This window comes from Pongo abelii, chromosome 4 (genome assembly GCF_028885655.2).
Source record: "Pongo abelii isolate AG06213 chromosome 4, NHGRI_mPonAbe1-v2.0_pri, whole genome shotgun sequence".
NCBI classification, from domain to species: Eukaryota; Metazoa; Chordata; class Mammalia; order Primates; family Hominidae; genus Pongo; species Pongo abelii.
Window position 1 is genome coordinate 59467834 of NC_071989.2, and position 12031 is coordinate 59479864.

The window sequence follows — 12031 nt, forward strand, 5'->3', positions numbered from 1 at the left end:
AACCTTTCCTCCAGTCACATCTAGTATTCATTCATTCATTCATTCATTCACTCATTCATTCATATTCGTACCCATATTCTCCCATTCTCCCTCTCCTCCCATCACCCTCCTTCTCTGTCTTTTCACCCCTTTTCTCTCTTCCTCTTCCCTCCCACCCTCCCCAACTCTCTCTTTTTTTCTCTCTCTCTCTCTCACACACACACACACACACAAACACACATATACACACTGCTTAAAAGAAAGGCTTCCATAAATGTTATTTTCCTAATGAAAATTCCTTGTTTCCATTCTTGGGGCTAGCATACTTAGAGGTTATATTAAAGACAGAATATTTCAGGAAGATCAAGGCAGATGCTATTCACTTAAGGACAGGAAGCCAGGCGGGGGTGGTTGAGAAGGAAACCGCTATTCTACTATATCATCTGTTCTGTGAAACCTGCAAAACGTAAGCTTTGATATCTTTGCTTTCCTCCCCAGGGATACCCCACTGTACAGCAGAATACAATCTTAAGGGTTCTTATTATACTCTTTATCCCTGAAACAAGCCCATAACCTTTTTGAGATTTCCAGCATCATTTATTATTATGGTTCACAGTATCAGTAACAATAAGAGTGACATAAACTAAAGAAAAAATGATTTCTGTCATTCTTATTCCTATTCCACTTAAGCAAGTGAATATACACAGTATCTCATGCACACTTGGTACTGATGGGGAATATGAAGCTGGGCAAACTTGGTCCTTAAAGGGCTATATGGATCATAATAGTAGGGGTTTGGGCCCACAATTTGAGATTGAGAGTCATTAAAATTTTGAGCAGCACCCATTAATGCATAGTATTGACTATAACTAGCCAGTATATTTTATACAAATTGGCACATGAGCTAGAGTGTGAAGCCTGAGCCTGGAGGTGGAAGGAGGGTGAAGATAATTCCAGGAAGATGAGCTCCAATGCTGGGGCTATTCTCTCTTACTGATCACTAGGACTTGTCATGGATGGGCTCAACAGGGACCGGTGTTAGAATAAGGAGAGAAAATGAGTCTAAGTTTGGCTTTGGCAGAATCTAAGCTGATGACAGTTGAAGGACAGGAAAGGAAGGAAACACCAAGTTTCCAGAGGTAGGGAAGTCTGGGTATTTCCAGAATATACTAGCTGTTGAGGCCATTACCAATTGCTGGCTCACATATTAAAAATACAATCAGACATCCATAAACCAAACACCACCAGTACCTTAACTTCATATTCCCTTTAAGGCCTTAATCTTGATCAAGCTTCAGGTTCCACTGAAAAAGCCCCAAGTGCAAAAGAACACATGTAACTGCTATGTGGCTTTTGCCTTGGGAAAAGTCCCTTAAAGAGGCAATATACAGAAATGCCTTAAGTGGAAAAGCAGGGCAGCCTACAGAAGGTATTAGGACAGTAAAAGAAGTTATTTGTTTAAGCAAGGTATTTTTTAAGCAAAAAAGTGAGAATGTAAACCGTATTGCTTTTAGTTGGAAGACAGGTGGCAGGAGGCTGATTCAGCTAACATTGGGGTTTAAAGGAAATTGGCAGGAGACTCAGGCAGATGTGGTTTGAATACTTCCCTAAAAGGATTAGGCTGAGTCACAAAAAGAAGTATAAAATGGAGAGGAAGGAATTTGGGGTCTTAATCCAAATTCTGTCACTGACTGTTACTTAGGGTTTCTAAATGCCATATGCCCAGCTCAGTGCTTTGAAAATATGTCTCCACTGTAAACCTCATCTGATAGGGAAAAAAAATGAGGATCAGAAAAGTTGTATAAATATGAGTGATGATGCCAAGATCATAACATGCATTTCTCAAGTTATCAAACTCACCCTTTCTTAATCATTGCTGAAAAATTTCCATATAGCATTCTTTTACAGGTAGAGACAAAAATATCAACATGAAAGAGTAACATCAAATAGTTGCTCAAGAGATTAAAAGACTTTTTTCTCTCTTTGCCGGGCAGTTGAGGCATGAGACTACTGCATCAAAGAAGTGAGTAACATCTTAATTTTCACCTGTTATAATTTTCTGTGAAATAGCAAAATGGTCTCTACTTAAATGTTTTTCAATATTATATTTTAAAATATGTGTTGCTAGAAGGGCCTATAATTTATTCTATTAACACTTTCAAGTGAAATAAACATGCTATAATTCTACCTAATGGTATTAAGGTAACATTTTCACATATTTCATTTTGAGGGCTTCATTTAATTGAAGTAAGTTGGGAAGAAAAATAAGTAACACTAGAAAACTGCATTGGGTCTTAAGATTTGCTTTTTTAAATCAGGAAATAAATGCAACTACATCTCTGATTAAGAATAAACATTCTCTCTAAAGCCCCCAAAATCCCTTTATTATATGTTAAAATCTTGGAAGGGTCTGAACTTCATTAAGAAAAAAGTGTAAGAAGCAACTACTATTAGAATAAATATTATTCTTTTTCTCATCTCTATACTGATTGCTATCAACATGCAGTACTTAATCTTAACATTCTGATATACAGCATTATAAATGTGCAACCCAATTACAGAAACACTGATAGGAATGAATATTACATATTATTCATAAAATAGAGATTTGGAAATAAGAATATATTTCTTCATGGAAGCAATATTATATATAACCATGTGATCCCATGCCAAATTGTAAAGGCCATTAAGCCATGATATGGTTAAACCTTAGCTTTAAAATACCTAATTACTCAGTAAAATACTGATTATACACAACACATGGAGAATTATGGGTTTTAGGAGCAGAGTAGCCCTATCCCTTGTCCATAAATGCAGCAGAAGGAGGAAAAAGGAAATAAGGCATCTCTGAGTCCTGGAAATTATACTCCAGAGAGATTCATCCAAAAAAGAAGAAAAACAAGGGGAAAAAAAAAAAACTTGTCAAAAAATTCTAGTTATCGGGGCCAGGCACGGTGGCTCACACTTCTAATCTCAGCACTTAGGGAGGCTGAGGCAGGCAGATCATGAGGTCAGGAGTCCGAGACCAGCCTGGCCAGCATGGTGAAATCCCATCTCTACTAAAAATACAAAAAATTAGCCAGGCATGGTGGCATGTGCCTGTGGTCCCAGCTACTTGGGAGGCTGAGACAGGAGAATTGTTTGAACCCGGCAGTCGGAGGTTGCAGTGAGCTGAGATCGCATCATTGCCCTCCAGCCTGGATTGCAGAGTGAGACTCTGTCTCAAAAAAAAAAAAAAAAAAAAAATTATAGTACTCCTGATGGGGACATTTATAAGTCAGACTTTCTAAGTCAGGGATAGATAATACTCCACACAGAGAACTCTTGAACTCTTGATATTTTCTGCATAGTATGGAAGCTATTGGACAAGAAGCCTTCACAGACAAGGTTTTTTTTAAGGCCTTCTGACAAGTACAATGTACACTTTTACCAGTCTTGTAAAACTATTTTAAAAACCAGATGGTATAGGAATGGAAATAAATTGATCTTTTTAAAAATATATAATTTTGGCAATAATATACATTTCAAAGGGCAATGTAAAAATTCTGTTTCAAATCACCTCTACATGGGTCACTAAGATACTTTAACAGTAACTTATGCCAAATAAAAACTTATTAAAAAATAAAACCCCAAAAGTTAATAACTAAGATTTCTATTCTTTCTAAAGACTGTACATTTGTTAAATGTTTCAATTGTTAGTCTATTGGATAAGAGTTGGGATTTTGTTCAGTGGCTCTCAACTGAGGGTAGTTTTGCCCCACAGGAGATATTTGGCAATGTCTGAAAGCATTTTGCTTGTCACAACTGGGGGAAGATTACTACATTTATTTAGTAGGTTATATAAGTTTCCACAACAAATTACCACAAATTAGGTGTCATAACAAATGACTACAAATTTGGTGGCAAAAACAACAGAAGTGTATTCTTTCACAGTTCTGGAGGCCGGGAGTCTGAAATCAAGGTGTTGGCAGGGCCTTCCTCCTCTGAACTCTTGAGTGAAGAATCCTTCCTTGCCTCTGCCTAGCATCTGGGAGTTGCTGGCAACCTTGGCATTCCTTGGCTGGTGGTAGCTGCATTAGTCCAATACCCGCCTCTGTCTTCACATGATCATCCTCCCTCTGTATATGTCTCTGTCTCTATGTTCAAATCTCCCTCTCCTTTTTTTATAAAGACCACAGTCACTAGGTTTAGGGTTTACTCTAATTTAGTATGACCTTATTTTAGTTCATTACATCTGCAAAGACCCTACTCCCAAATAAGGTCACTTTCACAGGCACCAAAGATCAGGGATTAAACACATCTTTTTGGGGTATACAATTCACCCACCACCTATGTGGAGGCCAGGGATACTGCTAAACATTTTAGGATAACAGCTTGCCACGACCAAGAATTATCCAGCGGAAAATGCCAATAGTACCAAAGTTGAAAACCTTGATTTTGAACAGATACATTGGCAATCCTGATTCTTCAATGTGATGATTCTTAATAATCTTCCAATGGCCCTGTGGCCCTAAATTCCTGTTCTGCATAGTTTAGGTGCAGACATTTTTAAAGTGTGAACATTTTTTGCCACCCTTCCCTCCCAAGAACACCCTCCTGCCAGGGGCCTATTTTGAGGACTTTTTATGAAGAAAAGCCACATGCTGGATGGACGCTGAAATGCAAACCAGGAAAACAGTTATAGCTATTAGCTATCTCATTGCTTTTGGCTAAGTTACAAAAGCACTTTGGGCTTCAAGATCAATCAAATGAGGTATCTAAATTCCCTTTCAGGTTCTCAGAAGTATATAATTGTAAGGCTATTAAAAGCTTCTGGTTTGGGATTAGGGACACATTAGTACCATAACTTCAAAAATGCCAGGAAAATGCTATTTTCAAAGAAAAGAATAACAACTCTTTAAAGGTAACATTCATTATTTCTATTCTAACATTATTTGAGATGTTCTATGTTTAAGTAGCGGCAATTTTTATTTGGAGTAGAGTTTATTTTTAGCAAAGTGTTGTGAGGTTTGTTCTCCTACATCAGCATATATGTCATAAGTTGTTAATTTCTAACGTTCACTTTATATTGTGCAATATGTGAGACCAGCTGTACAAAGTTAATGTGAAAAGATTACACTTTAGAACAAATAGCCTCAACACGTGTGATTTGTTTCTGTTGGAGGGTATATACACCTTTGGAAAATGATACCTAAGAACATTAACAGATTTCTCAAGTACTGTTTTAGTTTAATGCCTATGTAAACTGAAGCTTTCTCAGGTAAACTAATTATTTTTGTTTCTTTTCAAACAATCTCAAAGTAGCAGAAACATTTCAAGAACAGAAAATTTTCTCCTCTGAACCATGTGAGATTAAGTTTCTGACCTGATGTTTCATGCCCCACTAAAACATTACCATCTATTTCCTACAAAGGACATTCTCCATACCATCACAATACAGCCATTAAAATCAAGAAATGAATATATATGAAGCACCATCTCATCCCCACACCCCATCTAAGTTTCAAAAAAAGTCCCTATAATGCACTTGGTAGCAAAAGGTTCCAGCTCAGAATCACACATTACCATTGGCTATCACTTCTCTCTAATGTGGCTTCACTCTGGAACTGTGACAGTCTCTTCTGACTTTTCCACAACCTTGACACTTTTTAAAATTCCAAGACAGTTCTGCTGTAATATGATTATATTTGAGGTAGGCACCTTTGGCAGGAAGATCATAGAAGTGATGCTGTGCTCTTCTCACCAGATCGTCTCAGATGGCACACCATTTTTTTGGTCTTTGATCATTTGATCAAAGTGCTGTCTGCCAAGCTTCTCCACTATAAAGTTACTCTTTTTCCCTTGATATTAGTAAGCATATTCTGAAGAGTTACTTTGAATCTTTAGTACTTTGTACCCCATCAAAGTTTTCATTGATTCATTTTTTAATTTGCATCAGTTGGTACTCATGAATCCCCATATTATTAAATGGGTTACAATCCACTAATATTATTATTTATTTTGATGCTCAATTTTGTCCCAGATTTGTCCAGTGGGAACCCCTTCATGTTGGCTCCTGTATCTTTTTGACATGACTCATTATCCTTTGAGCACTCCATTGCTTTCTGACACAAGATGTTCTAGGCTTATCTGCTACTTTCCCACACTAGCCCTGAAATCAGCCATTTCTCCAAGAAGCCTTGGTTACTATTAGTAAAGAATGGTATTTAGAACCCAAGATCTGGGTGCTAAGTGTACTCATCACTACTGGAAATCACTGCTAAGAATACATGTGCACATATTCGTATACACATACAACTTATATATCATATACATTTATGTATATGATATGCATGATATGTATTCATCATACATATATTTACACATATACTTGTTTAAAGCTATATACCTATATAGACTTAAGTAAAGAGATAGGGATTTAATGTCATGGATTCCCATGGATACTGCCAACTGCAATCCAACACCACAGGGTTCATTCTACTTTTTCTCTATCTTTATTTCATTATTCTCTAGTGAAAAACCTAGATCCTATTATCTTTCCCAGATTTAATGATTTGATCAATCACCCTGTATACTGCTAAACTCTCGTTGCCACTGCCACACCTGTCCCCACAGAGATGTCTCCTTACCCACTCAGGCTCCAACCTCCATCGCTGGTCTGACCCTCCTACATGCTTTCCTCCACATCTTGTTTGGGATCAAACATCACCCATCTGCTGCTCCTGCACAAAAGCTTTGTTAACTTGCTCAACTCTGGGACGCTGTGTCAAGCTGCCCGCTGCAGGAGCACCCATTCACTGTGCTCAGGCCCTAATACTCCACACCAGGCTACCCTCCTACCTGATGCCATCCTTACCAGGGTCAGCCTCAGATATCCTGATCTGGGTCCCTTGGGCTCCACCCACTTAGTGAGGATGTCTCCTTGTTCTTCCCCACCAAATAACTATAGGACCTACGGAGGGAAAGATGAGAGGGAGGAGGGAAGGGAATGACGGTGACAGAAGATGAGGAAAAGTCAGTTGCCCTAATTCTTAACAAATGTTTTAAACATATAATTTTTTCGTGATGATAAATTTAGGGTAAAAATGTTCATGCATCAGAAACATCACTATTAAAAGTAGGCTTAGGCTGGGCACAGTAGCTCTCGCCTATAATCCCAACACTTTGGGAGGCCGAGGCAGGAAGATCGCTTAAGCCTAGGAGTTCAAGGCCAGCCTAGGCAACGTAGTGAAACCCCATCTCTACAAAAAATACAAAAATTAGCCGGGTGTGGTGGCATATGCCTATAGTCCCAGCCATGTGGGAGGCTGAAGTGGGAGGATCCCTTGAGCCCAGAAGGTCAAGGCTGCCCTGAGCCATGAGTATGCCTCGGTACTCCAGCCTGAGTGACAGAGTGAGACCCTGTCTCAAAAATTAAATGAATGAATGAACGAATAAATAAATAAAGGTAGGCTTATGGTTAATCTGTTCCATTTAAACAGATTTTGGTCTTTGATCATTTGATCAAAGTGCTGTCTACCAAGCTTCTCCACCATAAAGTTACTCTTTCTCCCTTGATATTAATAAGCACATTCTGAAGAGTTACTTTGAATCTTTAATACTTTGTACCCCATCAAACTTTTCATTGACTCCTTTTTAAATTTACATCAGTTGGTACTCATGAATTCCCATACTATTAAATGAGTTGCAATCCACTAATATTATTATTTACTTGATGCTCAATTTGTCCCAGATTTGTCCAGTGGGAACCCCTTTAAATGTCCTTAAAGGTAAAAACTGCTAGCATGTTCTACTGAGATATGGACTAACAATGTCAGACATATGTGGGTGCTTTAATAGTATTTGCTTCAAAAATATTTATTACTAGAAAGCTGCTGTGTTTGGGGTGAGGGGTTAGTAGGGAAGGGGGTTCATAAACGGTATGCAAAAGCCACGTCCTCTGGAAGTTAAAAGGATCATTTTAAATGATTCTACTGCAAACATTTTTCAAAAGATAAACATGACCCATTTCTCCAATTTGTGTCATGTAATAGTAATAATGATATTTAAATACTCGCACTGATATATCCTTTACAAAGATACATTACATGTCTTATTTAATCAAAAAACCTTAAAAGAGTCCTTGTACCTAATTTTATTCCAGGACTCAAACTGTGTCAGCATGTCATTCAGTGCAAATCAGACATTTAGATGCATAGGCTATGCTGTCAGTAGTTCTGAACTTTCATAGACATTTCCAATTAGCTCGGAAAGACAACTGGATATTGTGTTTAAGCACTGTGTTTAAGAAAACAGGCACTGGATGGACCAATGCCAAATTTCCTGCTCTGCTGCTTAACTAAGTATCTGTACTTGGGCAATTATTTAAGCCAAGCCCCAATTTCTTCATCTTGAGCCCAGAAGGTCAAGGCTGCAGTGAGCCGTAAATGTTCCTCTGTCCTCCAGCCTGAGCGACAGAGTGAGAATTCCCCAGGAGTGCAGAGGTTCTCAGAACTGCAATACTCTTGAGATGAATTTTGAAAGATGAATCAGGAATAGAAGAATTGGGGATACCCAGAAGGGAGAAAAATGTCCTGGACAATTCTTTATTTTTTTCAGCTGGAACTAAAAAAAATGCTAACTCATAGGGCTATACATTTATAACTATTCTTATTATTAAAATTTGACTCAAAGTCTTAGGTTAACAGAAAACCTGTGTCCAAGTATGTAGGTCTATACATCTAGGTCAAAAATATCCAGTAAACCTCACAATATCCTTTGGCAAAGAGAAAACTGAAATTTCACAGAGATCAATACCGAATCTAGAAAACAAGCTGAGAGTGCCTGACAATTTTTAATTCTGGCTTAAATTCGATGCTAACTTCATAACTTTTGTCTTGTACATTATTCCACAATTTTAGCTTAAGTGGAGCTAAAAGGACAGAACTTATACCATATAAAAGGCATAGAGCGACATCCCCTCCCCCATTCATCTTATTGATTTATACCTTCATTTATTCCACTTTCATTTGTTTCCTACCTTTTTTTTTTTTTTCTCTTTAGAGATCTTCTCTGCATATCAACTTAACCCTGATGCCTATGGAATAAGTATTTACCTAACAGTGCACTCTCTAGGCCATATCATTTTAAAGCTGTGGTTTCTAACCAGCTTAAAATCACATTTAAAGCTACATGGGGAGCTGATAAAACTTCTTAATGCCCACACTGAATCCCAAGCCAAATGAACCAGAGTTTTGCAGGGAAAGATCCAGGTATCAGGATTTTTCAAGCTCTCTGGTGATTCTGACATACAGTCAAGTAGAGAATCAAAGTTCTACAATGAATCTAGAATGCACTGGTTCTCAGAACTGCAATACTCTGAGGTGAACCAGGGATAGAAGAACTGGAGATACCCAGAAGGGGGAAAAATGTCCTGGACAATTCTGTTTCTTTTTCTTTCTTTTTTTTTTTTTTTTTTTTTGAGACAGTTTTGCACTGTCACCCAGGCTGGAGCTTAGTGGCACCATCACCATCATAGCTCACTGCAGTCTCAAACTTTGGACTGAAGCAATCTTTCTGCCTTGGCATCCCAAGCACCTGGGACTACTGATGTACATCACCACAACCGCACTTTAAATTTTTTTTTTTTAATGAAGAAGGGACCTTGCTATGTTGCCCAGGGTGGTCTTGAACTCCTGGATTCCAGCCATCCTCCCACCTCAGCGCCCAAAAGTGCTGGGATTACAGCCCTGGACAATTCTTTATAAGTGGTATTATGGAAAAGAGATGTGGCACAAGGAAATGTGTGAAGCAACCCAAGATGTTCTGTCCAAGTTGTTAACAACTAGACCTTTTAAAAGGCATTTATAAAAATTAATAGTCTTACCTTTTGATTATCCTTCGTTCTCTATGGTGTGTTACAAAAATTCCACATATTACAAGCCCATGAAAACAAATTCCCAGGAGAGTTTGAAAACTTTTTGCAGAATAATGTCCCAATTTTAGTTACTGGTGGCCAATATTTACCAGCTTGAGAGGTGGAGTTTTATTACCCTTACTGGCTGCTAACATTTATGACACAGAAACTTGCAATAGGTTGGATGGAATCCTTTCAATATGAAAAGTAATTATAAACAGGTGAAGGTAAAATGGCAACTTTCGTGTTGGCTTTGGTAATGTTTTGCACGTAATCCCTCTGTCAAAGTGTCTTAAACAATAAAACATCAAGCAAAAATCTCACACACACACACATTTTGTTTTCAAAGACCACGGTGTAAAATGAAGATACACACACGTTATCCTGTAAGTTGTGGATCTTTGGTTGGCTAGTTGGTTATGATGTTTTTACCCCTACTCAGATCTAAAAAAACATCCACGGCAAGGTAAGGGGGCTCACGCCTGTAATCCCAGCACTTTGGGAGGCCGAAGCGGGTGGATCACCTGAGGTTAGGAGTTCGAGACCAGACTGACCAATGTGGAGAAACCCAGTCTCTACTAAAAATATAAAATTAGCCGGGCGTGGTGGTGCATGCCTGTAATCCCAGCTACTCTGGAGGCTGACAGAGGAGAATCGCTTGAACCCGGGAGAAGGAGGTTGCGGTGAGCCGAGATCACGCCATTGCACTCCAGCCTGGGCAACAAGAGTAAAACTCCAAATCCTCAATGCCAACCCACCTGCCAAGAGGAGGGAAGGAGGTGATACTCGAGCCTTACTCTCGAATCAAGAAAAGGGAGTAGGCCTTGGGGAAATGTGGCTTTCAAAATTCATGCCACATTTGCCCAAGCCAAGTCGCTAGCTGGTCCCTGCAACCACCCACACACCCCACTGCCGTCTTCCTAGGAAAAACCAGACTCTGCCCTGTTACCTACGCGCCCGACTCGCGGGGCGCTGTTTGTTCAAGACTCGCCCCAAAGAGCGCAGGAGCGCGAGCCGCAGCAGCTCCCGGGTTCAGCTTAGGTGACACAAACGTAGCCAATGGGAGGCCGCCGCCGACTCTCGCCACCCGCCCTTACCAGCATCCCCGCGCCTCTCCCCGCCACCCTTGCCCGGCGCGCCGGCGATGCCCTCTGCCCGCAGGGACCCGAGCCTCGCGCGCCCTCCGCCCTCCCTACCCTGGACCCTGTACCCATCACACCTGGGGCACTGCCGTCCGCCGAGCTTGGGCGCGCGGCGGCGAGAAGGCACTGGAGGAGGAGGAGCAGCCGGGGCGTACGCGCCCTAGTCCCCAGCAGGCCGGGGAGGGCGCGCATGGCGCCAGAGGGTCCGCCTCGGTCCTCGTGAAGACTGCTCCCTCAGCTCGCCGCCGCGGGTGTCCGGAGTCCCTGCGCACACTCGCAGGTGGCCCGGCGCCCGCAGCCAGGGCCGCGGGCAGGACGCTGAAGAAAAGGCGGAATGGGATGGGCCCCGCCGCCTTGCCCTACTCCCCCTAGACGCTCTTACCGCGCCCGGCCCGCCATTAATTATGCAGCCCTCAGCCGGCTGCTGGCGTTCCCGGATGTGCGGTGCTACTTCCCGGCTGCAGCCTCTCCGGCCTCCGCCCTCTCGGCTTTAGCAGGTCGGGAGAGAGCTTGGGCAGGTGATGTCTAGCCCATCTCGTGGGGAGAGGTTGAAATTCTCCTTACAGACTGGCCTTTGCACTTCACCTGAGGCAGGTTTCACTAATTTGCTTTGATGGGACAGATGAGAGACACTTTTCTCCTCCCCGACCCCGGACATCTTTGGGCTTTCTTAATGAAGGAGGCTTATTTTTTGCTCAGGTGTAAGGTTTTATCCAGCTGCCAGACAACTTGTGCTAATCTTTCCTTGCTTTGCCTACCAATCACACACATTCTCTCTTCTAGCCTCTGAAGGCTTAACTGATTTTCTCCGGATGAAGGTTTTAGAGTCCCAAGGCCCCATACCGTGTCTGATTTTACTTTATTTTTGTTTGTTAAGGCTAACAGCTTCTGAGGAGCCACCTAGAGCTCAAGAAGCAAAAGCTACTGAGAGTAGATACTGTGTAAACTGCACAAGACATTGATCTTTGTTAAATCCGAACACTGTTTAAGATAATGCTATCTCTTACCTACAAGG

At 40.9% G+C, this 12031-nt stretch overlaps 1 protein-coding gene across 4 annotated transcripts in view; it reads right to left on the reverse strand.

Annotated features, from left to right (window-relative positions):
- The window catches only part of EMB (embigin), a 126230-nt gene extending 114743 nt beyond the window's left edge, over nt 1-11487 (reverse strand). For 3 of the 4 annotated variants that reach the window (XR_008525250.2, XR_008525249.2, XR_008525248.2), the window contains exon 1: nt 11094-11446. Coding sequence is in view for 1 of the 4 variants with exons in the window: in XM_002815545.6 (XP_002815591.2) it covers nt 11094-11208 (115 nt within the window). In the remaining 3 variants the exon portion in view is untranslated. Of the gene's footprint in view, nt 1-11093 lie in introns of all 4 variants that reach the window. The other variant, XM_002815545.6, reaches the window with a different exon arrangement.
- Nucleotides 11488-12031: the final 544 nt, after the last annotated feature.